The 27,275-nt window shown below is 40.5% G+C and overlaps 1 protein-coding gene across 2 annotated transcripts; it reads right to left on the bottom strand.

Moving 5' to 3' along the window:
- Nucleotides 1-534: 534 nt before the first annotated feature.
- YWHAZ (tyrosine 3-monooxygenase/tryptophan 5-monooxygenase activation protein zeta) lies at nt 535-26,996 on the bottom strand. Of its 2 annotated transcripts, none has more exons than XM_027717493.2 (6): nt 26,877-26,996; nt 24,348-24,651; nt 8,977-9,100; nt 5,227-5,390; nt 5,042-5,137; nt 535-1,589 (listed from the first exon to the last, which is right to left on the bottom strand). In XM_027717493.2, exons 2-6 carry the CDS (start codon nt 24,639-24,641, stop codon nt 1,530-1,532), a joined length of 738 nt encoding a protein of 245 aa, XP_027573294.1. In that variant the 5' UTR covers nt 24,642-24,651; nt 26,877-26,996; the 3' UTR covers nt 535-1,529. The 2 variants fall into 2 exon arrangements, with proteins under 2 accessions (XP_027573294.1, XP_027573293.1); XM_027717492.2 differs by lacking the exon at nt 26,877-26,996 and adding an exon at nt 25,737-26,002.
- Nucleotides 26,997-27,275: the final 279 nt, after the last annotated feature.

The following is a 27,275-nucleotide window of genomic DNA, read 5'->3' as shown; positions in this document are numbered from 1 at the left end:
CCAAGTATCTACAAATGCTGTAGTTATTCTGTGAATACCATCAGTGCAGACCTCCCTGGGGATGAGGAAAGGAAGAGCATCGTTATTTCAGTACTCTAGGGAGCCTTTGCACAAACTGTAGTGTCTGAATCTTCTGGACAACAGAGAGGCTCCTGCTCAGTTCTCCTTTAAAGAGCCAACAGCAGCACAACATGGGTTTCCATATAAATAGACCTGTTCCAAAAGCTCAGCCCTTAAAGAACTTTGTGTGCCTTTTGCTGTAAGTCTGGGGACCATTCATGTCTGTTAAGGTATCTCCAGAGTTTCAGCTGTTCAGTCAGAAGGTCGTAGGCATCTAAGGGTTGTAAACCACTTAGAATAACCTTAAAATCAGGTATGAAGCATTCAATCTCAACTTCCCTGAAATTAAGTAAATGCCTAAATGGGTATTCAGATTTTCCATAGTAAAAATATTTCCGTATTGAATTTGTGTATAATATTGTCATTACTCTAAACGGTGTGGGAAGACAGATGACATGAAATCTACACCAAAAGTAGTTGAAAAGTCCATTCATAAAACTTTTATTCCACTTACATCAACTTAATACACATGTTCTGAACAGTTATGCTTGGATTGTTCATGAAAATTTTATAAGACATTAAACAAAGCTAGCCATCATCTCAAGTTATTTCCCTGTTAACTATTTTTACAGCACATGCATGTTAGGCAAGTATCAAAAAAAAAAATCACAAAAGCAAAAAACCTAAAAAAGTTAAATACATGGGTTTTTGTTTTACTGCTGTGCTCGATATACAGTGTCATTATGAATATCAAGCAATTCATTTTTACTGCATCTTTACTTGTACATTTGTTCTTAGGTTGCTTAAACCATTTAAATACAAATAAAATGTGTAGCAAAAATAATGAAAGCAACAGCAGGTAACTTTACAAATAATGGAATGTGAACCGTTTCTCTGTCCTTCTCTAGAGAAAGTTGACTGGGTTATCAAACTGTCTTAAGGAACACTTCAGCTGCAATCAAAGATGTACACTTGATTGGAATATTCCACAGATGTCACATGTTCACTTAACATGCAATATCTATGGGACATCAGTTTATTCACAGCCATTGTGTGCTCCAGCTTGAATATTCATGCTAACTACACCTGTGGCTGCAACATTGATTATCCCTTTTTTCCATCATGACAGACCAATATGCAAGCAGTCATCTTTGCCTGACATAGAAAGCTGTTTTAACGCTGGCCTTGTGGGAAGCCACAATGTACCAAAAGTACTATGCCAAACATGTAAAACTTGTATAAAAATTTCACAACCCTATATTGGCCACCTCAGATGAAAACATTCCCCAAATGTTAACTGGCTCTATTCCCCTAATATTAAACAAAACCACATGGGAAATATAGAAATCCAAATAGAAGTAACATAAACCTGTCAAATCGTAAACAAAAACTATTTGTGGGACAGCATGGATGACAAATGGTCTACTGTTTAAATTTCAGAATGAGGCAGACGGAAGTTGGAAGGCTGGTTAATTCTCCCCTCCTTCTCCTGCTTCGGCTTCATCTCCTTGGGTATCCGATGTCCACAACTGTTTGGGGGAAAAAAACAGAGTAAAATATGTAAGATATTAACACTTATGACTAAAAATTAATAAGGAATTGTTAGAATGAAGGCCTACATCTTAAGTAAGTTCTCAGAGGTCCTATTAAGCACTGTGGAAAAAGAAAAGGCACACACTAATATGAATGTGTTTCTTGGCTATTACAAAATGGAAATCCAATCCTAGGTGACACAACCCTATGCTGTACTTAATGAGCAAGTTCATGAACAGTCAAAATCAAAGTCTCACACCCACAAGGCTCACTAAAATACAACTACAAGCAGGCAAAAATCAGACCTACAGAACAGATAAATGCGAATCAGGAAGTAACGTAACTGGTTTCCCCTCAAGCAAGTTTTACACATCTTTCTGAAGGAAGAGCTTTGGTAAAGGTGTCTCTCCACGCCCAGTGCTACAATGATTGTTACCTTTTCTTCACAACAGGCATCTGAAGGTTTTTTCTGCTTTTTAAACAAAAATCACTTCACCAAAATCTCTGTCCCTTGGCTCTGTTCAGTTAGTTGTGCTCCCCTTTAGTGACTTTCAGAACACTGAGCTTCCAAACTTGGTGGGCAGGGTGAGGAGGGAAAAAAAAAAATCAGGCTAAGCATGCAGTATGCAAAAAATGTTATTTTCAGCTCCATAAAATCACACTAAGGAGCCATATATCAAGATTAAGTACCAAGTAAGGAAAATAAGCATCAGTTCCAGAGCAACACCCAGGGCAAAGAAATTATTTTGTGAAGCAAGTATCTAGCCATGCTGGCTGCTTCCAAACTATTACCAGTCCAGTATGATTTGTAATCTCTCACTTTATGGAGTTATAGCATCATTAACTGAATCATTCACTCTCTACAGCATAAGGTGGTAAGACATAAAACCAACTAATTCTCTCTCCACCTACAGTGCTATGCCACTAAGGTCTCACAAGACGCTTTCTTTTTAAAAAATTCCACCATCAGAAGCATTTTATCTTTTCCAGGAGTAGAAGGCAGTAGAGAAACCCGCACAGGATCAGTAGTCTTGTTCTTGCTCTGAACATGCACTCAATCTTCCTTGCTGAAGCCTTAAGCAACAAGTTCTTCTACTGGAGACAACAGCACACCAGTAGTCTGGTTCTAGACCTGCACTACATTCTATACTACATTACTACATTAGTCCCAATTTCAGTGCTATTCTTGTAAGGAACAGCTAGTAAGAGCAGTTTTATCAGCATTTTATCAGAAGCTTCTATCCTAAATCCTCACCTCTAGAAAACAGAATCACAGAGTCATTTAGGATGGAAAAGACCTCCAAGATCATTGAGTCCAACCATTAACACTGCCAAGTCCACCATTAAACCATGTCCCCAGGTGCCACATCTACATGACATTCAAATACCTCCAGGGATGGTAACTCGACCATGGCCCAGAGCAGCCTGTTCCAATGCCTGACAACCCTTTTGGTGAAGAAAATTTTCCTCATGTCCAATCTAAACATACACATACCTTTATTCATAAAAAAAAAGGGCCTGACTGCTATGAAAGACGGATTACCAATTTTACCAATGGAAAGCACAGTTTAACAAATCTGCTAGGAAAAAAACCAACCTCTTCAGAGGAAGGGATGCCTTTTATTTAATTAAAAAATGCCCCAAACAATTTTGTAGCAGAGCAAAGAAATTATCTAGCAATTCCAGTAAAACAGATTTTCACGTGATACGTTAAACAGCCCTTTGAACACTTCTCTGCCTTCAGTCCCCACTGAGAATGAACCTAGACTCTTCTTCAGCCATACAAGACTCAAGGAAAAACAGAATCAACAACTGAAGAAAGCGCTCCTGCACTGAACTGATCAACATGCTGAATCACTGTCAAAAGCCCACCTACCTCACAGACTGCAAGACTTGCGTAACTACAAAAACAGACCTTTTTTACATTTATGAAATTCATTGCAATCTTTGTCAGTCACACACATAATTAAAAGTTATTTTCTACCTCAAAAGTTGTGGAAACACATGGAACCAGTACACTCATACAGATCACGATAAGCATTTAAGGCAAGACACATAATTCATTCAAGAATATAGAATTTTGCATCTCTCTACAGCTTTCTCCCTTATAATGGAAAGCTCACATAAACTATCAGACCTACTACCGTAACTCACACGCTATGGGAGCTCAGTCCAACTTTTGCTCTTGTGTGAAACAATTTGCTTTCCAACTGCTACAACAAGCTTTACATTATTTTTACTGGGAAGCCAGCAATTAAAGTCAGCCTCTATTCTCTGTTTCAATACTACTCATTCAGAGGACAGCTCTTGAGCAATCCCACTCAAGGGGACAGTACACATAGACATTGAGAGCGATGCCAACCCTGTATCTGTCTCCAATATAGAGGTTGAGAAATCACTTCCATTTGTTTTGTAAGCAACAACTGGAATAATCACAAGTCGTTTTTGCAGTAGTGTTAGGTTGGCACTCCAGTGGAAAAGGATCCAAGAAACAGGGAAATTAAATGTTAGACACAAAAGCAGAAAATATGGCAACTTCAATTTTAAGCAACAGTACAATTTCTAGTTATGGTAAAAGCAGTGTCACTATTTTGTAAAGTTATCTCTGATGTAAAGATATCTCTGATGTCAGCTGCACAGTGTTAACAAGGGGCTGCATGTGGCCACAAGAGGTGCTTATTTTTTCAGTTCTTGCTTGCAGCTCTTCCCCCCACGGACCGTGGAGCGAACAATGCCAATAATTTCACGATTGCATGTTTGCTTACACTTAGTTTCATTTGCTTTAGATATTTATCTTTGCCAGTCTTAAAGTTCTAAGTAGGTTAAAAAATCCTGCACACAGGATGAAGATTTTGATTACTGACAACTATAGACAGCTGTGAGTCCAAGGGGAAAAAAGGTCTTAAGACAGTTGTTTTACAACTGCCATGGAAAAAGCCTGCTAGCATCACTTTCCATTTCATCTCTACCAAAATTAAAACCAAACAAAAAAGCTCAAACAACAGGTTCTTAAATGGACTTGTTAGCTTTGTTTGCAGTTTTCAGGTAGGATCTACTCCTTGCACATGCAATCACATAGAAAAAGTTGTATGAAATTTGACATAAGTTTTGAAGAGGCAAATGCAACTGCATTCTCAAATGCTGTTTAACATTAGTTAGTAGGTTTGCTAGTCACAGTCCAGATTGTATCACTTAAACATGCTAGATTCCTTGAATAAAATAACCTGAAAAATGTAGTCAATTTGCTATCTGTCAGAAAACCATTTTAGCAGGTAGACAAAAATCCCAAAAAACTAAGCAGGAGAGAGACTTAGCTCAGAATCATGATGTACTGTAAACTCATTTGTGAGTGATAAGACACAGGTCCAGAGCCGTGAACAAAAAGGACAACTCTGAGTGCCACTAAGACCAATCCCACCATCAATATGCAAACTTTGATGATACTCACTGTCAAGTTGTCTCTCAGTAACTGCATTATTAGCGTGCTGTCTTTGTATGACTCTTCACTTAATGTATCAAGTTCAGCAATTGCTTCGTCAAAAGCCTAGTGTTATAAAAACAAACAACTCCATTAGCCATGCGACAAAAGGTTATGCAAATACTTTATATGCAATTTCCCCCTCTTAGACCTACCGTTTTTGCAAGGGAACAGGCCTTCTCCGGGGAATTGAGAATCTCATAATAAAACACGGAGAAGTTCAGAGCCAGACCTAATCTGATAGGATGTGTTGGTTGCATCTCCTTTTTACTGATTTCAAAAGCTTCTTGATATGCCTGTTGTGATTGCTCCACTATCCCTTTGGGGAAAAAACAAACACACACAAAAATCACAACAAGTAAGTAATTCACGTACTGTATCCAGACATACAATCAGGACTGTGTTCATGCTTGCATGAACAAAGTGTATTAAGACTGAACGCCTGTTAATGAGCATTTTACCTAACAAGTTGCTATTTTATGAAGATTCTACTAAATTACATTTTCAAATTATTAAAAAAAGGGAAGTTGTCATTGACCAACTCACAGGTTTGAGTCTTTCCCTGCCACCCTGGGACTACTTATATTTAGGAATGTTTGCAGCAGTTTTGTAGCACTTAAGCAAGATAAAACCCATCACCTACATGAAAATGTACAAACCCAAAGTTTTAACTACACACAGGTTTGACACAGTACCACAATTTCAATGTGTTTAAACACTGCCATGCATTAGATCCAAATTTTAGTCATGGGAAACATTGGTGACCTTTGCTTATCATGCTGAACCCTTTCAGTAAGCCATCTATGAGCTTCCATTCAAACTGTTTGGCAAAGATAGTGTGGCATACGTCAACCCAAATTAAATACATATTTAAAAGCTTCCAACATAGTTCTATTTCCAGTGCAGATACAGAGAGCATTTTCACCTCACTTAGAAGTTCTAGTACTTTGAAAGGAATAGAACTTTGAAGGGAGAAAAATTAACAATTTGGCTCCCTTTTTTTTAGAGATTAATCTTTTGTTACTCTTAATTGGTTCAGTTGTACAAGTTATAAACACTTGGCAAAAAACAGCAACTACAATGTGTACCCCAAGATTGAAGAACTCAACAGTTTCCATTCTCACTGAAGGCATGTGAAGTTAGGAGCAAGCTCTGCCTGCACAAGTCAGAGATCAGGGCCCAACACAGCCTACAAGCTGGACTGTGCCCTAGATAGCTGCAGGGGCAAGGGAAGGGCTGGATGCTGAGCACAAAGGGACAGTTGTTCCCGTGTGCTCACCATTGTTAACAGTATGTGAGAAAAAGGTGGGCAGGAAGTCATTCAATTCAGATGCAAAAGGACTCCAATCCTAACATTTCTGGATCAAACCAGCATCATCTCTGCAAGAGTGCCAGTCACATGTATGCAAAAATAAATAAACTTTAGGCTAAGGACTCAAATATACATCAGTATTAAAGTCAGCAGTACTCAAACTCTGAGAACAACTGAATACCAATACTCAGGATGTCTATGCAATCTTTATTTGTTTGCCTTTACATATTCACAAAAATTACAGCATCATACTGTTCTCTTCCATATGAAGAGTGAGGACATTCACTGGACAATTATTCAACACTTTGTCCTCTCTACACTCATCACTAATAATGTGGCGCTGCAGACCAACTGCTGTAGCACCTTGAAAGCGACCAGCAGTTAGTATGTTACAGCTGAGAACAAACAGCTCTACTGCAAGTTAAATTCATAAATAGTGAGAAATGTTTAACTCTTCTCATAAGGGTAAAGCCTTAGAAAATGGTGCTGTTTAAGAAAGGCAAACAAGGCAGCATGAAAAACAAGTAACTTCATGGAATGAAGCCGAGTTTTATTTTTCAGTAATTTTTGGCGTATCTTCAAAACAAAAAGCGCATTTTTCTCCTTATTTGAGAAAACAGTTACCTTTTGAGCAATGATTCGGGTAACTCAGCGCAAAATTTGATGTATTCTGTTCATTTTTAAATCAGTCACACAGTATAAAGAAGTTTTTAACCTTGAATTCTTTAGGAAGCGCAGCTCCAAAGTTCAAGGCTAAAACAGGCTGAGGTACCTGCTTGACACCCCCGTCTGCTAGACTGCCAGAAGAAAACCCCAGTAGATAAAATAAATGATGTGGTTTATGAGGATAAAATTCCAACTCCTAGAGTTGGGAGCTTTATATTGTTGCTGTTTACTGCAAAAGCTGAAAGAATACTGTTCAATTCAACAGCCACTATTTCATAAACAATACTTATCAACTGCTCTTCTTCAAGCAAGAAAAGCCTGTAAGATGGAACACTGAGGCTGAGAGGGATAAATAAAAAAATGGAAACCCACTAAAAAGTGCTCAGCCAGGAGATTAGGTTAAATAAAAACAAAATTCAAAACCACTTTAAACAAGGATTTTCACAGTCTAATTTTAGAGCCTGTAACTTGATCCTCAACAGAAACAGAAACTTTGGGACTCAAAAAATTGTATCTGCTATGCATGTGAATAGAGTGCACCGAAATTACTAAAAGGAAAACATAGTAACTCTGTAGCAGATCTAAAGTAGTGGTAACGCATGAAATTCTGCAGTCACCTGGACTGGGTCAGTTTGCACACAGTAGCACAACAAGTCAAATCGAGCCCTATATACTACGTATCAGTATCTTTATGCAACACTATTATTCAGTATTCTGGGGAAACTGGGCTTCACCACGGATGCGGATATAACACATGTGCCACTAAAGCACACACATCTATTCCCTTGAAATTATTCCACATCTGTTTCCCCTCCACACCCAGCTCAATCCAGGCTCTGACGTTGTGCAGACATCTTTCTGTGTCATACTGGGAGAGTTTATGAGCCTGGGAGCAGTGCAAGGCCACAGGGGCACCACATGTCCAACAGTTCCACCGGGAGCTGAGCAGATCGGGTACATGGCCAGAATGGAACAGCAACAGCTGCACAGCTCGATGGCTCTCCAAAAACCCTGAGGGTCCCAAGTCTGCAAATTCAGACTGTCCACACTCTCCCAAGCATCCTGGATTTCTGCAGATTGAGGGCAGACCCAACGGAGTCTGTGAGATACCAGGCTGGGCTCTGTGCTGGAGTGTGCTGCTCTTCAGGGCACACTGCCACCAGTCCCAAACTGGCTCCAGGAAACAGCCTGGCACTGTTGGCAGCAGGCTGTATCTATGTATTGTTCTGAACTGAAGGTATGGAGTCAGCATGCTGTTAGGGTATCTTCAACTACAGCAGTTAAGCCACTCAAAATGTTAAGTGCCTTATATTAACTTTTCTAACTAAACTTAGGTGAAGGCAACTTACCTGCCATTATGGCACGCTGCTTACATGAAAATACAAGAAACTTGAGGAAATGGAAGACTTTTGGATATCAAACTACCATGGTTACAGAAGAAATTTTCCTAATAGTAAGATTAGTTTTATTAATAATTTTCTCCTACAGGTTGTGTCTAGTCTCTTTGATCACTGAACCTATGCAGACTTTTTTAATTCTGTAGAAATGCCGGAAAAATGGCACAGATAAGTCTTCAAAAAGCTACAAGATTACAAAGAGGTAAAAACCCCCAACACTCAGCCAGAGAGAAGCAGTATAAACCTGTACTTTAGTGACAAACAAGATGTCCACATGCGTTAAGTTGGAGTCAATACCAAGATTTTGTGACTAAACACCCGTTCCCTGTGTTGAACAGCAGGTAGATGAAAATCTTTTTAATCTTTCATTTGAAAGCTAGCAACTTAAGATTTTTCTTCAGAAAACATGAAGCCTATTACTAAAGAGATTTACATCCAAATCAGAATTATTCTAATTTTAGAGATGTGTCACTGCCCTGCCATATGCAATCTAATTAGACAATATTTATCCACAAGATGACATACAATACCTTTCTTGTCATCTCCAGCAGCAACCTCAGCCAAGTAACGGTAGTAGTCTCCTTTCATTTTCAAATAGAAAACTTTACTTTCTGCTTGCGAAGCATTAGGGATCAAGAACTTTTCCAACAGAGACTAAAAGAGAAACAAAGAACACAGTGTTTTGAACATACATACTTTTACAGCATGCTGAACAAACAATTCAATTATATTTCAATCTATGTCAAAGTCAAGACAGCTTTACTTTTTGCTTATTTTCTTCACACCCTACATAACATATTCAGCTAGAGAATGTGTTCTGGATCCCAATTCTAGATATAAAAATGAATGCTGCAGGCTGTGACTTGATGGGCAGAAGGCGGCTGTGTCAATTTAGCAGAGGAGTCTTGTATGACCAAAGGAAGGGTTTTTATAAGCCATTATACAGAACCCTGACAAAAATAAGGTAGTCAAAAGACTCTAGGTAGAGAGTGTAACATGGAAGAAAGTCTGCATCCACAAAAGACAATACAAGGATCTGAAGTATCAGCTGCCAAATCAGAGACCTTAGTATCTTACATACACAGGCAATAAATAAGCCTCCTCAGCCCAGTTCCCATTAACTGGAATGCTGTACTGGCATCACCAGCAAAAAACGGCAAGGTGAACCCGTTATTCTTGAATTTCCAGACAGCTGACAATCTGACATTCAGCTCTGTAGCACCTCTATTTGACTTTATGTGCTGTCCTAACAGGTATCTCCTCCATCTTCCAAAGCAAAGGTAGCTCTCTGGAGTCACTCCACCAAATCCTCCCTGTGGGCTGACAGTTAAGACCAGGTTTTTCTAGATTATTCTAACTGCTTATTAACACAGCAAGTTCCTAGATGAGGCAGTCATGTAATTTAGCAGGAGTGCTATTATGATGAAAAGAAAAAAAATAGAATATCACTAGCTCTAACACATTTAGTCAAATTAAGATACAAACTGGTCAAACTTTGTGATATTGAGTGCTTGAAGTCAGAAAGACAAGTAATTATTTGAAAATCAAAAATAGGTACAGAAGCACTCCTGAATAGTCAGAATTAAATCAGAAGCTGTTACATTTACTTTGCTAAGGCTATGCAGAAAGTAATTTTTTTAAAGAGGTTTTAGTAGGACTTTTTGGGCATCTTCTTTTTCCTATAAATTAGATGACTGATGTTTCAGTTTTGCTTCACTTTTTTTAGCTCATATTTCCAGTGATGCCGCAGAAAGGGACAAACTAATTCAGCTTCAACTGGAACGATGGCTGCTTTACAGTACTTTCCTCTCAATAGCACCCAGCAAGTTAAATGAACATCTTACAAGACATACTCCTGGGATAGGCACACCCTGGATATGACAGACTACCACTATTCCACTGTGACACAGGCACATGTGGTACCTGCTCTGCTTAACAGGCCAACTATTAAGCTACAGAAAGCTATAGAAAACTGTAACTCACAGAAAGAGCAAGAAGATTAAGTTTGGTCTTCGTTTTTGTTGCCTTTTTTTCCCCTCAATAAAAGCACTAATTTATTATATAAATAATGCTACAATAAAATAAAAACCTATAAGTCTACATTCTTTATTGGCTTCAACATAGTGGATTTATTCAATCATCTTTAATATTAGACATTTGCAGTACTGTGGGTGTTGGTATATAACTTCATTTTATAACCAGAGACACTGAAAAATACTGCATGTCCTTGCTTCTCACCCAAATGACAGCAGAGACAATCCTTTGGCAACGGAAGGAACACAACACAAGCAAGTCATCAGAAGTATTTTTATGGAGCCACTCAAACGAGTTGCCGTGCTACCTCATGCCAAAGGCACCCTTCTGGAGGTTGTACCACTATGCCAGGAGGAGGGTTCAGAGCCACCTCTGCCCCCGCGAGGCTGGGACACAGCAGAAGGACAGAAGGAACATGGGTCACGCGCCTCAGCTCTCTGAAACTACTTACACACTTTGTCCTCATCATTAGAGAACTTCAAGGTTTGCAGCTATGATATTTTCAAGAGTGTCAAGGAACTCCAACTTCAGTGACAACTGAAGGTTACCAGCTACTGAGAAGAAGGCTCCTTATTAGTTTTTCTCTGTGAGACTGCAATTAAACCAGGTGTGTCAGTCTGCACCTACCCTTCCGGCACCATAGGGAGTTGCCCTCCTTTTGTACCCTCCATTAATTGGTCAGACCAAAATATTTTCAGTGATTCTAGAAACAGAAGTTAATCATCACCTCTATTGAAGGTCATTTGATGAAAAAGTACAGCTCTACTCGCTCCCACATCAGCAACCAAATTCCAGACTTAAATTTCATTTAGGTCACAAATGAGGTGAAGTTGCACCAGTAGACAGAGAAGAGGAAAGACCAAATTGTCCTCCTAATCAGACAGATACTAGCAGGGCAACAGCAGCTTGAACACTGTAAATCTTGTACTGAAAAAAGTCCTAAAGCCATGTCAAATTTCAAAGACTGATGAACTGAGAAAATCCCTGTGAACAGCTATTCATCAAATATAACCGACTATTTGAGCTCCAACTCAAACTGCGCTGGTAGCTTGCTCATATCTGGATGAAAGAGTCTATTCTATACAAGTAACACGTAGGATTGGTAGGCCACATATCTTTGGAAGAATTTTATTTATGCCAAATACTTCATAAACAGCAACAATAAAACCTGAAAGCAGATGAACATTTAAAAGCTAGCACGTGAAATTACTGAAATGAGAGCTCTACCTGTCATTTATCTAGTATTATATATTCAGTTTCTCCTATTCAAATTAGTCCATTTATTTCAGGATATATTTTCTTTTACTGGCATAAGTAAACACAGACCACTTGTTTAAAGTTAACCTGAAGATTCTGGGTACAGTGATTTATCCTAGAGAGCGGCTGTGAAAGTGCAACCTGCATGGAGGTGGTGTGGCTACAGAAAACCAGACAGATAAGACCAATGAAACTACTAATCTTTTAGAGTTCAATTACAGAAGATAGTATAATCAAAGGCATAACCAATCTAACACTTTTTTATCTGCCAACACATCAGCTTATGTGCAATACTGTTTATCATGTGGGTTTTTTAATAGCTTTAACTGCAAAGCTTCTCTGGAGGATACAATTGTTTTCACAAGGAGGAATATCTTGGTATTTAAGTTCTATTGATAGGCTGTTTGTCCAAAGTGTTTAGCAGTATTGTGATCACCCCACAGGATACTGAAGTGCTCACATCTACTCCAAGACCTGACTAGTAAGTGATCTGTAATTACTAAGGTGATCTCCAGCACTGCAATGCATGCAACACCCTAACAACTGTGGTCCATACAGCACATGTATATTATAGCTACATGGTATGCAGTTAAGCCCTAATACTCATTCATGACATTCCTGCTATCATGCAAAATTCTCATCCAATTTTTATATATACTAATATGCACTAAGTACAACTCTGCAGGTAGTTAATTACAGTGCCCTGATCAGCATCTGGTAGAAACAGTTTTTTAAACAAAACTAAACCACCACTCCCAGCCCCTGAGCCCCCCCAGCTACACAAAAGCAGTTGTCAGAGCTTTTAATTTGACAGCAAGAATCTAACTGCTGTGAAACAAACCATACTATTGTAGTCAACTAGGCAGATACAGCAGCATCGTAGTGCATTTTTCAGCCAAAATCTGTAACAGCTTGTACAAGTGCTTCTAGCACCTCTTGTAAGTCTTTTCAGAAAGACTTACTGGAAAATTATTATTCTGTTTAAAAAAAAAAAAAAAAAAAAGAAAGGATGTACTAAACCTGAATGTCAACCCTTACAAATATTCTGGTTGTTCAAAGATCAGGCTTCAACACTTCACATCTGCAACTGTGGTCAGGACTAATTTAACAACTTTCTGGTACTCTGAACTGACAAACAAACACATCTGAAGTCAGGAGATGTCGGCTATGCTCACACATACCATTGACAAGAAATCTCACCCATGTGGTATGTTCCCTCACCCCCGGCAAGTATGTACTAGATACAAGTCTGTGTCTCCAAAGGCACAACAGAAGCTGCCTGCACACAACTTCTATTATTCTACCAGAGAACTTCAATCCTGGCTATTTTAAACACTGAAGTGGAGATTCACTTTCTTCGTTCTTACACGCATTCTACTGACAGAACAGGACACAGTCAACGTGAAGCACAACATGTTTTGAGCCTGTTTTGATGAAAGTCTCTACGTACTTGTACCTGTGGTTTTGCAAGATAAAGTCTGAAAGGTAAGAGTTATCAGACTTAGTGAGGAGTGTGAAGGAGGCCTATCAAGTAGTAACAGAAAAACCCAACACCCAACCCCCTCCTAGAAGCCTGTCTGCTTCTCACTGCAAGTGGACAGCTTGTCAAATTTTGGTGAGGACTTCAGCTGAAGACAGAAAGCCAACACAAAGACTTGAACAGTCCTTTCCTGACACCTGAAGCCTAAACTACCCTCTTTCAAAAGCATTCGCATGTTTGGCAAATGACTTGTGTGGGGCAGAAATTTACTCCAAAACTCATCATAAGAGCATTAAAATAAGTGCCTCAGTTTTGCCTTATTGCTTTTAGTTCTGTTTATTTCCCTTTATTAAAGGTTTGGTTTCAGTACATGTTATTGCCTAGAAACTTTAGTTAATTACTAATGCACTTGAAGATTGCATCAACAGCTCAAGTTTCTATATTTCCCTCCTGACAAACACGAGCAAAAGAACAGTCACCAGACTCTAGGAAAAGTGGCAGTAAATGAGCGGGTAATACACAATTAAAGTACTGAGAACAAGAAACTTTGTTTTTAAATACAAAAAAATTAATTATTAAGATACCTAATTGAGTAAAAACTCTTGAACTACTGGAGAAACATAAAGATATTGCTCTTGCTCAAAAGAGCCAAGCTTCAGAATGGCAAAAATCCAAAAGAATACACTGATAAGCATTAGGTAATTTAAACAGTATGAGTTTCTCAGAGATGACAAGGCAGGCCTTTTGTTTTCATGCAGTATCGAAAGACACCTGACATAGTAATGACATTATTTCTAGTTTTGAGAATAAATTACACACGAGTATTAGCTGCACTTCAACTTGTCATCCATCCATGGTATACAACATAGGGATGAAAACGACATGGAAGAACTCTTGGTTTTTAAATTCATGAAAGACATCAAAGAAACAGTGTATCTTTTTTTAAAGCTCACTCTGAAATCAATTTCACACTTAATGAATTAACAGCCTAATATTTTAATGATGGGAACAGCATGCCACTGTCTTTCTCCAAAATATTTTAAGAACACAAGAATCATCATACTGGCTGAGAGGATTCTTCTGTCTGCTAACCTACCTGCAACATGTCCAAAAGAGGATGCCACTACAAAAATACATTAACAAAGCAAGAAAGTATCATGCTTCCCTTAGCCTCAATTAATGCCCAGGACTTCTGGAGCCAGATGTGATTTCTCTGAATGTAGTAACCTTTAACAGCCTTCTTGTCTACATTCCACACATTGTTCAACCTCCCACTACATCAACATAACCTTAATGCCCATAATACACTGGAGAAGAAGCTGCAGATACCTGACTAACTGCCACATGATAGAATCTTTCTTTTGCCTTAAATCTATTTCTCAGCTTCCTTAAAAAAAAAAAGTTTAGCTTATAAAAGCACTGGTACTCAAGTCTGCATTTCTTTTAGAAGACTATCAGATAACTTCACATTATTTGAAGACTTTCAGTACCATTTCCAAACAGGAATCAAAAGCCTCTGTTTCACTTTCACAGTATCCAGGTAGCTATTTACCTTGTTCTCTACAACGGAAGAAGGTGAGCAGGGGATTAGGAAAAGAAAAATAAGTAATATGTGATGGACACGAAGAAAAGGGACATTGAGCTGAAGAACTGTGTTAGAACAAGCAATAAAATTACATTCTGTTGAATCTTAAGATTCAGCTTTCCAGATGCATAAAGATACACTTACCATCTGCAACCCAGAGTACCCACCTCCTCTTGTGTGCAAGGGCAACAACCCTTCCTTTGTGAGATGAAACACAAAACTACCAGACTACCATTACAAAGTTGACTTGCTGTTTTATGACTACCTGTGAAGCTGTGCATGTGTATTTGAAAGAATTACAGGTATAAAGCATCAGGTGTACTGAGGTAGACATTCAAATTACTGACTTGGATCAGTGTTTTCAGGTACATACTTTGTGGGAAGAGCTACACGTACCTGGTTACAATGGAACCCACTAACCAACCGGCACAGTAACTGCAGCATGCTTCATTAAGCTACACTTTTACAGACTTCTGTTTTGATGACAAAGTTATTCAGGCAGGCCATCTGTGTCAGACAAGTTCAAGACACCTATTATTCCCATAAAAAGCTAGTGAGTGATTTTCCATGCATGTGTTTTTTGCCTTGGCACAACAGTTAGGAAAGTTACTCAGGCTATAAAACACATGCAATTAGCTGCACTGCACAGTGGCACACTCACTACTAAGGGTTTAACCAAACCATTTGTGGCCAGTAATTTTATTTACACACTCTATCTGAATTGTTGGAGAGAAGTGACAAAAATTTGTATTTTTAAGAGGAATATTTTTAGACAATCCTTTCCCAAACCCTGTTTTGAGACAAGCTTACTGTGCTGCTCCTGATTATAGTTCCACCCAGAGCTTGGGATAAGGGCTCTGCAACTGCTACCTTGTGGGTGACCTCCAACCCCCTTGGGGGAAAACCAAAAGGACTGTTGTCAGCCTTCTATTCCAACCAAATACAAAGCCTCCTGTTAGAAGTTAGCTACAGAAGTCTCTACTCATTTGCTTACTAGAACAGGAATACAAGAAAATCTGTCAATATTAGCAGCTGCTGAGGCAGGGGAGATCTCATTGGTAAAACATCTGCTGAAGAAGGAAACAAGGCTGCTGCCTGTTTTCAGTACCAGTTCATTCTTCCAAACGAATTAGCTGCCCACAGAAACAGCAGCAGAAGTTTGAGAAAGGTGACAAGGCTGGCTGGAAGAAATGAGGCAAGAAGGATGAGCCTCAGCAGGGGAGGCATTCAGAATTTGGGACAAAGAACCTTCAGGGGGCAGGGAGGAATTTGACTGTGGCATTTTTGCAACAGTGGGAGATGTGACATCCACGGGGACATGGGATTGGTAAGAGCAGAAAAGAGATACACTTGATTAGCAGTTTTTCTGTAGTCAATCTGGTGAAGATCAGAAAGGAAAAAAATAGAGGAAATTAGGTCTAACTAATAAGAGGAAAACTGAAAAAAGGACTAAAAGGACTAATGGACAAAAGGGAATCCTGCATAACAGAAAGAATGCCAAGAAATTTTAGCTTATATATAAAAATACCACTAAAACAATGTAAATGTGTTTCTTTAGAAAAGAGAACAAAAGCAGTGTCACATATGGGCAGGCGGAAGAACACATGGAAGTAGGACACACTGAAAAATCATCTTCATGCTGACATATGCTGGGGGATAGATACAATTCAGTAAGAAGTTGGTGTATGCACAAAAATGTCTATGGGGCAGATGGAGGGAAGATAGGGCACGGACACACCCTTTTTTTTGGTGTGCAAAAAAAGAAGAGGACAGCAATTGAGGCAATGAGGAGCAGTATCTCAGTTCACACTTTTACAGCCATACATATACCACTCCTTGCAGATCTGCCTTCCCCAACTACCATGTCCTTTATTAGCTTGTTCCTTCTACCACTTTGCTTTCCAACTGGTATTTATGGCAAGGGAGGCAAATGTGCTTAATATCAGGATATACTCTTTGAGATTATTCAAAAGACTTTTCAAGTGTTTCATACCAATCATTACAGGTTTTTACCGAAGTATGCTTAACAAACATGACAGTGAAGGAACCAAATTCTGAAGCACAGGCAAAAATACCTCTCCAGTTTAGTAATCAGCTCTGAGGAATCCCATACAAAAGGCAGCAGCCAATAGGACACTTAATAGAAAAATATTAGGATTAAAGTCTTTAATTTGTGGAGGCATTGCTATAAACAATGTCTGCTGAGGATCCAAGTCAATATGCAATTTTTACCTGTGCCTTTTTTCATTCATTTAACTGTTTCTTGAATATTGTGGACTTACAACAAAACAGAATGGTGCCAGATGCATTGATCGTCATTCTTTTCAGAACATCCTCCGAGAAACTTGAGATAATACAAAATGGAAACCAACTGAGTTAGATGAGAATTCCTGCTTGGGAGGTAGGTCTAAGCAAGAGCTACTGTGGCTGTACTCCGAACCAGAACACATTCTAGCTGTCTGAAGACTATAGTTTCGGTCTCTGAAGAAATACTAATAAAACTACCCATAAATACGGTGTAACACTTTTATTTCTGCTAAGAAATAGAAGCAGGAACCATTTATCTTTAGCACCTTGCACTATGAGCAGATTTAAAACCTCCTGAAGCTAAACATGTATCTGTTAGGGATTCGCTATAGCACACAATGTTAATAAAAGCATTTTATTAGGAAAAATGCCATTTTAGCAATGTAAACCTATTCTGCACTAGGAGAAACCAATCAGTTAAGAGATCAGATTACTTTTGTTAAATCTTTTGTAACCTGAATAATCACAAAGGGTAATATGCAGGAAAAAACCCAACCACAACAAAAAGCAACCCACAACTGTTCTCTTCCTCATGATCTGCATTACAGAATCACAGAATCAATGAGATTGGAAAAGACCTCTGAGATCATCGAGTCCAACCTACAAACCATAGAGTCCAACCCACTATATCTGACAAAAAAATTTAAGAATTTACTGTTCATCTCAGTAGCAACATGACTTATTATTACTTCTCATTTGAAGAGACATTGCCAATCTTCTGTCAGATTTCAAGAAAAATTAGTAACTACATAAAACCTGACATTCATTAAAAAAAAACCTCCAAATTTAAGAAATAATCACAATCTTAATTATCTTCAATCAATTTTAATAGCACAAGCTTTCTCAAACTATTTCAAAATGGCAGTCAACTACTGCCTGAATGGACAACCAGCTTCAGAGCCGAGAGCAGCTGTCTCTGCACCCAGGAAAGAACAAGTAAAGTGTTTGAGAACCTGTTTCAGAAACATGAACTTCTGTCATGTGCTCGGTAACAAGATAGAAGTTTCCAGATAAAACCAGAGATAGTGCGGCACGCTGTACATCTGTTTGTGCAGATGTACAGAGATAATGCACTAACTCTGCTCATATCCTAAATTTTATATTTCTACCACTCGTGGCTTCCATAGGCACCAGTAGAAGCTGATATCTTAACAATGCACTGTTTCTGCTCTGTTAACCGTCTAGTAACCAACCAGTGAAACACACTGAAATACACTTATCAGTTCACAAAATTACAATGACGTTCTTCCTTCAACAGTGCAGAAGGAGAATAGTATCTGTCATCGGTGACTAAACTGATCAACTGATTTTATTTTGCTGTTTAGAAGTGCCTATCAGCAGTAGGTACATAAAGTACTTGAACAATGAAGGCTGCTGTCAAATAAAGCAAGTTGTCACTTCAGTGCTTCTGAACAGTATAAGCATTATGTATTTTTTTATTGTAAATCAAAGCCAATTATTAAACATTAATGCCAAATAAAATTAATACAGTAGGTTAGTGGTTATAAAAGATTTTTTTCTATTTCCAATAAATGCAAGAGGATGTAGATATATGTATATACGCATATACACGTGTCAGCCCAGCTAATGTACGTATCAGAGGTAACTGTATTTATGCAGAGCACCTTAGCTGGTTTTATGACAAACAGGCGCAGTAAACACAGGTAGCGACACTATGGATGACCTTCTTGCTAAGATTAGAATAAATAAAAAAAAATACAAGTCATCTCATATTTCAACTGATCATGGACGATATTTTAATTACCAAAGATTCAACATTTTTTCAACAGTCTAACGGCCTAAAAAACGTAAAGGAAATTGCTCTAGCTTAGGCAGTGCTTTCACTGCAGGAAAGAAAAAACCAAAAACCAACAACCCAAACCAAACTAAAAACCCAACAGTCAAAAAAAACCCCTGAAGGGTGTAGCTACAACTAGGGAAGTGATTAAAGGATTAACAAAGTGAAATCATGAGGTTGATGCAAATTGCCTCAGCCTCCTACCTTCAATATATGTGAGCAATTATACCAACCAAACTCTAACTGAAAAAGCCAGACTTGGGAGAGTTAATCAAAAGCTTAAAGGATTAATTTTTTTCTTTTAACAATAAATATGACCAAATATTACGACAGGCTGCCCAGAGAGGCTGTGGAATATCCATACTTGAAGGTATTAAAAATTTGACTGACAAGGCCTTGAGCAAAGTGATCAAACTGGAGCTGTTCTGAGCAGAATCAAACTTAATGACCTCCCTTTCAACCTAAATTATTTTGGGCACCTAACTCTTAGATTTCAACAAAATAACCACCCTTCTTCTGTGACTGACATTTTGCGAATAGAAATTTATACAAATGCCTCCTCTTCTTTTCTGAAAAAAAGACACAGATCTCAAAGAGAGAAACAAAGTGCAGTCAAAAATAAAAAATTAAGCAAGCCTGAAAGAGTCACAGAACTGAAGGTAGCAATTTTCAGTCAGAACACTGAATTTTCTGTTAGTATCAGATACTGTCATAGCAAGAAGGTTGTATGGTATGGTCAGTCACTCAAGCTCATAAACAAGCTATTCACCTGCCCATTAGCACCATTCTACAGATTAGCTCTTTAACCATGAGGAGGGCACAATGAACATACAATGGTAGAATCTTAAGAAAACAATTCACACATGTGCATGTCAAAATGCTCATGACTTCCTATAGGAGAAAACGAGATTTTCTAACCCTGTCATTAAGAATTATTAGACAGGTTTTATAGATGTTAACATAGTAACTTATTAAGTGCTTGCAGCAACTCGAAAGAAGTCCCACGGTAATTCGAGAATGATGGCAATAGGCATTAATTCTGTGGTATGTTCTTTAAAATGCCATTTAGATGCATTCTGAATGGAATTACACTCCCTTCCCCCAGTGAATTGCAGCCCCATGGCAGGTTACTAAACATTCTCCTACTCCCCCTCTCGACAACAGGCATAAGAAAGAAATGCAAACCTCAAATCACTGATCTGAGATATAACTGCAACTTCTCACAATTACCACTTCTAACAAGTGAAGCATCCATAACGAGCACAAAGAAATCTCAAGAGTATCAGCACACAAGGAATACCATTTTATGCTTCTAAGCATGAAATTCAGAAGAAATAATACAGTGAAGAAAGTAATAATTTCATCTTCTTGGAGGGTCCTGAACAACACCATTAATCTGCAGCTTTTCTGGCAGGGAGGGAGTGGGGAAGAGGTGTTGAGTAGCACCTGCATGCAACAGTAACTCCATAACTGAAGGGCAGTCAAGGTTTCAGGAACCTAAATAACTAAAAAGGTAAAGAAACAGCGAAAGAGAGTGCTTGGGCACTGCTGGTGAAGGAATTTACTCAGAGTATGACTGTGGTGGAACCTAGGGGAGGAAGTGACCTCACCCAAAGACTGGGCGTGGGGTAAGAACACGGGAACTGCCACATACCATGCACTTGGACATGCAGGGACTGCTGAGGTATGTGCCAGCCTAGGGAAGAGAGTGTAACTGTCCAGAATTACATTCCTACTAAAGTGAAGACAGCCAGTCATGTTTTCCATTATTAGTTTATGTTTAACTCATGTCAGAGACTACCTGAAAGCTACTAGACCTCCTGAGAACTTCTAACATGCAAGCAATATCGGGTGTTAGCTATTTAAAGACCTTTCCACACATTCTTCTCTGTATTTCAGAACCCTCATTAGCTGAAAAATTCATCTTACTACAGATTTAATTTGAATCACTTCAGTTCCGGGTCAGTTTTCTACTAACAGCAAAAAGCATTTTGAAGAAAATCCACACCTGTTATACTAATGATGATTTTTATTATGGAAATGACAAATAAAATATGATTATAGATCCTTATACTGGTACTTTAGACAGACCCTCCCTTCTAATATAGAAACTGAAACAGGATGTAAAGCACACACTTAGCTAACATGAGAAAAAGTACTTAATTAAAGCTTTATTTCCTCTATCAATTAGAAACTTCTGAAGCTGGAAAATTTTTATAATACTCAAGTACTTTTAAGATGCTCAAGTATGGCAATGTACTTCCTTACACGCACTATATTACTCCTGAAGAATTTGAAAATTAAGTCTTTATTGCTACGGTGCGAGGACCTTGTACTATGTACAACGTCGCAATTGTTTGCAGTTTGCCGGCACCACCAGACCAACTCCAGACTAGAGCTGTTATATTATATCTTAATATACTTCTACATGTATCTGACAGAATTGGTACTGGAACAGGAGATTTTAGGCGTCTCTTCTTTGTACAGCAGCACTCTGAGGCTGCAGCAAACAAGAGGACAAGTTCAGCACTTTGTAGAGCTGTAGAGGTGTTCCACAGCAGATTCAAGAGATGGAAGATTTAGGAAGTGGCAAGGATGCAGATACTGGCTTTTCCTGTTGCAAAGTCAGCGTAAAGGAGAAAAATAAATGGTCAGGCCTAACCCACATAATCACTAAAACTTTTATCATTGGGCCCAATAGTGATGAAGCAAGAACAGTTAAGTCCATCATTAACTGCTCTTATTCACTCTGGAAATTAGTAGAAGAGCTGGAAACAGAACCCAGGCAGAGCTGAGTATACTCAGCATCTATGGGATTAGAGGAGCTATTTCTTCCAATACACTAGTGATTTGATTCCAACAAATCACAGAGGGAAAAGAATGAGAAGCTGCAGAGGAGCCAGCTTCGGCCACACTTCTAGTCACAAACACATTCTCTTAATTGGTTTCCTCCCTTCAACACTGAAGTTAGAACTCCAGTCACACTCAGCTATGAGGTAACACCCCAGAGTTTTAAATATTACTTAAGAGCCTAGCAGACAACTGAAGACACAACAACAGCTCCAACAGATTCATAGCCTCAATAAAAGATACAAAAGTTGACAAGATGCTTTTGTACTCTAATTGATAAGGCTAAAAGCTCTGAAAGTTTAACACTTCAGGTCTTATTAATTAATGGCATACTTCACACCAATCAAGATTTGGTAAGCCTTGTTTTTCACTTCTCTAAACAGTTATAGACTAGATTACCCTGCACAAGACTTACAGAAATCTTCTAAAACAAATTAAAAAAAAAACCCAAAACCAAACCCTAGTTCAACATTTGCATGTAGCATTGTGTTCATAATAAACAACAAAATGTTACCAGAGTTCTTTTTTCTCTGTTAAAGCAAAGTGGATGTTAAATAAAGCAATATGGTCAGTCATGTTTCTAGGTGAGTAAGAATGTATGTAAACAAGATACTAAAAGAAAGAAAATGAGAACATGTTTTTAAATATAAATCTGATTTTTCAATGTAGTTGGCAACATCTCAGGTAGCACATGCTATTTGAAAGCATTTTTAAATCCTCTCCTTTGAATACAAAAGTTTTATTTTTTTTTTTTTTAAACTTAAGTCTAAAAAAGTAGTTTTATTACTGCTAATCACTGCCTAAGACATTGTTTCTTCTGGACAGTAATTTTTCCTTATCCTATTAAAAAAATTGGACTGGCAACATTAAAGATCAGTCAGTCATTAGCTTCCTAAAAATAGTAACATGTCCAAGAACAATAACTTCTTTGAATAATGTATGTATCTCTCAATAACATAAAGAGAAATTCAAGTCCATTTTGAGATTCAGAAGATTTAAGAAGATTCCCCACCCATATGCCTTCTCTCCCAGACGCTCTAGTTGCTGTGGCAAACTCAAAAGCTGGGTTTTTGGTTTAGTTTTTGAATTAAGCAAGCACAACAAAGCTAGTTTCACCTCAATCTGGTTTCCATTATCAGATGGAGTTAATTGTAAACACTAAGTTCTTATAAAGTTTTTTAAGACCACAGACTTAATTAAAATGATTTCTTAAACCCAAACGTAGCTTACAAAAGAACTTCAGGTAACTCTGAACTGAAAGCATCCACCCCCCAGGACTTTCGCATTAATAAAATAATTAAAGAAATAACAAACAATTAGAATGCCAGATTTGGATCCTCATTTCCTTGCCTTGAATAGATGAGCCACCACTTTAAACACAAGAACCAGTAAATCAGTTCTTTCCCGTAAGTTTGGCATTTCTATTTTCATAGTGGAAGTTTAAGAATTATCCTTAGACAAGGTAACAAAACATACAAAATCCAGTGTGTTACAATAACCATAGCAACCAGCCTTAAGTGGAAGCCAAGACTCAGTTATCCATGCTGATTCTTCCACACTCTGGGAGAACCAATGCCCTAGAAACTATCACTGTCCATGCCATTTAGTTATCTCACGCATCAAGCAAAATTTATGCTACTCATTGATCTTAATTTTCATTTGACATCAGATCTTCAAGCACACTGCTTGGCTATTTAACACTTCCCTCGTATCACATGTCATTCTGTCACCTCCAGGTACATGATCCCTTGTCACACATGGGGTGACACACCAGCAGGGTCCACAGTCCAGTGGACAACTCTGTTGCTGACAGTAACCTCTACCTCATGAGTGGTCGCAGGACTGAACAGCTGCTCACTGAGCACTCACTGAAGCATCACAGGCATATGCAGTTAGAAAAACCCGACAATCTGGAATAAGCATTTGGAAGAGGTTTGGATTTCATAAACCAGTCTCCCAATGAAAATACAGGGTTGCTTTCTAGGTACATGCACATTTTAACATAACTACAAGCCACAGAAAATGTCTAACTTGAACACCCTTTTAGTTTGCTACTAAAAATTAAGTTTAAGAGGGTATCATAGCATTTCTACTGCCTCTTCCTGCAGACAATTTTCTGCATGGCTGAGTCATAACTAACATTACATCATCTTACCCAGGGAGGGGCACAATTTCCGTAGAGTAAAAACTACCTCTTACAACTAGAGCAGCATATTAAAGTAGCAGAAATCAAAGTGACCTAGGATACAAATACTGCATTGAGGGGGAAGGGTGGAGGAGAAAATCTCAAAATAAACCTATATCCAGTTCAATCTCAGCGAAATATATTGACTTTTCATAACTATTACTTTCCATACAATAAGGTTTCAACATGTCCCCAAATTCATTAGCATTCATAACTATAACTTGTATATAAATAATCAGTACATTTAGAGGGAAAGACAAGTCTGACTTTTTTAAACCCTGTCCTTCAGAAATAGCATAGGAGACCACAGCTTTACTGACAGAGCAGAAATAGTCCCAGAGGGCCCAGCACCGTGTACTCTGTAACTCTAAGTAAAAATGGATCAACAGTTTCATTATTTCTCACCAGCACATCATTGCAGATGTCTCTTAGCTCAGTCTCAATTTTCTCTCTGTATTCTCGAGCCATCTGCTGTTTTTTCTCAGCGCCTTCCGTCTTTTGTTCAATACTTGAGACGACTCTCCAAGATGACCTACGGGCTCCTACAACATTTTTATAGGCAACAGAGAGAAGATTCCTCTCTTCGTTGGACAACTCAGCTCCTTGCTCAGTCACAGACTTCATGCAACTTGCCATGTCATCATATCTTTCAGCCTGCTCAGCCAGTTTGGCTTTCTGCACCAGCTCATTTTTATCCATGGTGATATTTCTGAAGAGGAAAAATAGTGAGGCATTATTCAGACATTGATCAAGCACAAAGGTATTTTAACTTCATATGCACAGTAGTTTGGAACTGTAGGAGGTACAACTGAAATCCAGAACACAAGGCATACAAGCAGCACTCAATGCTCAAACACGTGGATATATGGATTGAAGAGTTAAATGTCACTGCTTTGTCCTGAAAAACCATTAACTACTAAAAGTATGTTATTTTAATAGACACAAGCAAAAACATCCAAAGGCGATCTGAAAGCAAGTCATTCCTATCTTATGCACACAAAATAATCCTAATTATTTGCTAATCCTAATTATATCACTCTCTCATAAGACTACATTCCAGCTGCAGTATCAACTGCTTTAAATTATCAATAAAACAAAATTGACACAGAAAATATCCAATAGTAAGCTTTTCACAGAAGAACACCAAATAAAGGCTGGACAAACAGTACCAGGCAACATTCTAAGCCTTAACAGATTCATACAGTTACAGGCACAAAGACGTGGTACAGAGATCTGCAAACCAAATCCCATACTGCATGTTCAAAAGTCAGAATGCACCAAATATCTAAATTTCAAGGTGTACACCCTTCCATGATATTAACTCCCTTTCCCAAAATGGGAATCCCCATTATAGGATGTTCTGTGCTGCTGCTCTGTCTGAGAGACTGTGCTTTTAGAGACAAAAAAAAATTTTACTATTTAAAAATATTACTTCAACATTAGTATTTCAGATAGCACGATGTGGCTGAGATGCTTCATAACCTGCATCTTACCACCACTTAAAAACCCAAAAATCAAACTGTTGAACAGAGGTATCGGGAAATTTCTCTTGGTACAGCAGGAAAAATATACTCCTCTCTCACCCCCCATCCTTCTGTGTATCCTGACTTAAATCATTTTGAGGAACTGGCAATATGCTTTAGGATACACCATCCTTTAAAGTTTGACATGATTATTAAAACATGAACCAATTTCGGTCATGAATGCTTAACTTATTTCTATATGTTCCACACCCGCCAACCCTGCACCTTCATCTTTAACCATTAACATTTTTGCCATTTCACGTGACGTTACCAGAAACAATAGCAAGTCTATCCCGTCTTTGGAAATAAATGAAGCACAATTTAGCATTCCAGGTGACTTCAAGTTTTAGTAGATCCCGCTCCCGACATGGGGGCACAAACCCGGGATTCGATTGCAAGCGCGCGTCGAGAACTTGCTGGCACCGCGCACGGCGGGGTTAAGGAGCCATTTTAAAGCAGGGTTTTGGCGATAGTTATTTATCACTCGGCGTGACCGGGGCGAGCGCGGTCAGAATGCCGGCCTCGCTATCAGCCCCCGGGGCACCGCAGGCTGCCGGGCAGCATCCCCGGGCGGCCGCGTCCGGGGCCGCCCCCGCGGGCTGGGCGCTGCCGCGGCCCCGGCACAGCGAGCGCAGTGACAGCAGAAAATGGAGCGGCCCGGGGGCGGGCGGAGCGGAGGGCGGGGCAGGCGGGCGGGCGGCCCTGGGGCGCTGCGGCCGCCCCTCCCTCCCTCCCTCCCTCCCTCCCCGCGCCGCGCCCGCCGCCTTTGTCACGGCGGGTGGGCGCCGGAGCCCGGCCCGCCCCAATCCCGCTCCCCTCCGCCCCGCGCCCCCGGGGGGAGGATGCCGCGTCCCCGCCCCGGGCGAGGGGAAGCCCACAGGTCTAGCCCCGGGGGACTCGGGAGGGGGTGGGGGAGGAGGAGCCCCCTCCAGTCCCAGGGGAGCCGCCGCTCCCGCCCGGACCCCTCGGCCGGAGTGGGGGAAGATGGGCGGGGGCGGGGGGGGGGCTGGGCGGAGGCAGGGAAGCGAACGCTGCCGGGGGGCGGCCGCGGTTCTTCCGCGCCCGGGCAGCGTTCCCGGCGGGAGACCACACCCGGCAGCGTCCGCCGCCCGCACCGGCCCCCGCCCGGCGGGGGCGGCGCTCCCTTACCCTCCCCGCGGGGCCGACACGAGCGGGGGCCTCACCTGCCGCCCCCTCCGCCCTTTCTTCCTCCCGCTTCCTCCCCGTCCATCCCCGGTGCGGACAGGCCCCGCGCAGCGGCCCCCACGCCCCGCTCCCTCCCCGCGAAACCGCCCGGGGGGGGGGGGGAGAGGTAGCAGGGCGGGCTGGGCGCTGCCCGCCGGCCGTCCCGCTCGGCGTCCCCGTCCCGCCATGTGCGGGAGGGGCCGTTCCCGGGCAGCGGCCCCGTTACCTGTGCACGGCGGGTGGGCGGGCGGGAGCGCGGCGGGCGCGGGTGCGTCGGAGCGGGCGGGCGGCCGGCGCGGACTGTGCGGCTCTGGCGCTCGCGGCGCTGCAGCCTCGCTCCCTCCCTCCCTCCGCCGGCGCCGCGCACGGGGCGTCTCCGCCAATCACCGCGCCGCACCGCGCGGGCCGCGCGCCGCCCGTGACGTCAAGCGGCGCCATGGCAACGGCGCGCGAGGGCGCGCGCGAACCTCCTCCCTCCTCGTCTCCTTCCCCCCCCCTCGCGCGGACACGCCCAGAGCCACCGGCGGCCCCGCCCGCCCCCCCTCACGAGCCGAGCCGGGGGTCGCGGGGGGGTCTCGGCGCCGCCGCCCGTCCGGGGCCGTGTCCCGCCCCCGGCCCCCCCTCA

Source organism: Pipra filicauda, unplaced genomic scaffold (assembly GCF_003945595.2).
Source record: "Pipra filicauda isolate LSUMZ 115617 unplaced genomic scaffold, ASM394559v2 scaffold110_size2237424_pilon, whole genome shotgun sequence".
In the NCBI taxonomy this organism is placed as follows: Eukaryota; Metazoa; Chordata; class Aves; order Passeriformes; family Pipridae; genus Pipra; species Pipra filicauda.
Note: the sequence above shows the minus strand (reverse complement) of the source record. Positions and strands in the feature narration are given on the sequence as shown.

Excerpts from the sequence above, each read along its gene's own strand:
- YWHAZ (XM_027717493.2), bottom strand. The coding sequence starts at position 24,641 with ATGGATAAAAATGAGCTGGTGCAGAAAGCCAAACTGGCTGAGCAGGCT. Across the intron at positions 9,101-24,347 it reads ACATCTGCAATGATGTGCTG|TCTCTGTTGGAAAAGTTCTT; the intron begins GTGAGAAATAAT and ends TTTCTCTTTTAG. Across the intron at positions 1,590-5,041 it reads TACTGAGAGACAACTTGACA|TTGTGGACATCGGATACCCA; the intron begins GTGAGTATCATC and ends TCCCCCAAACAG.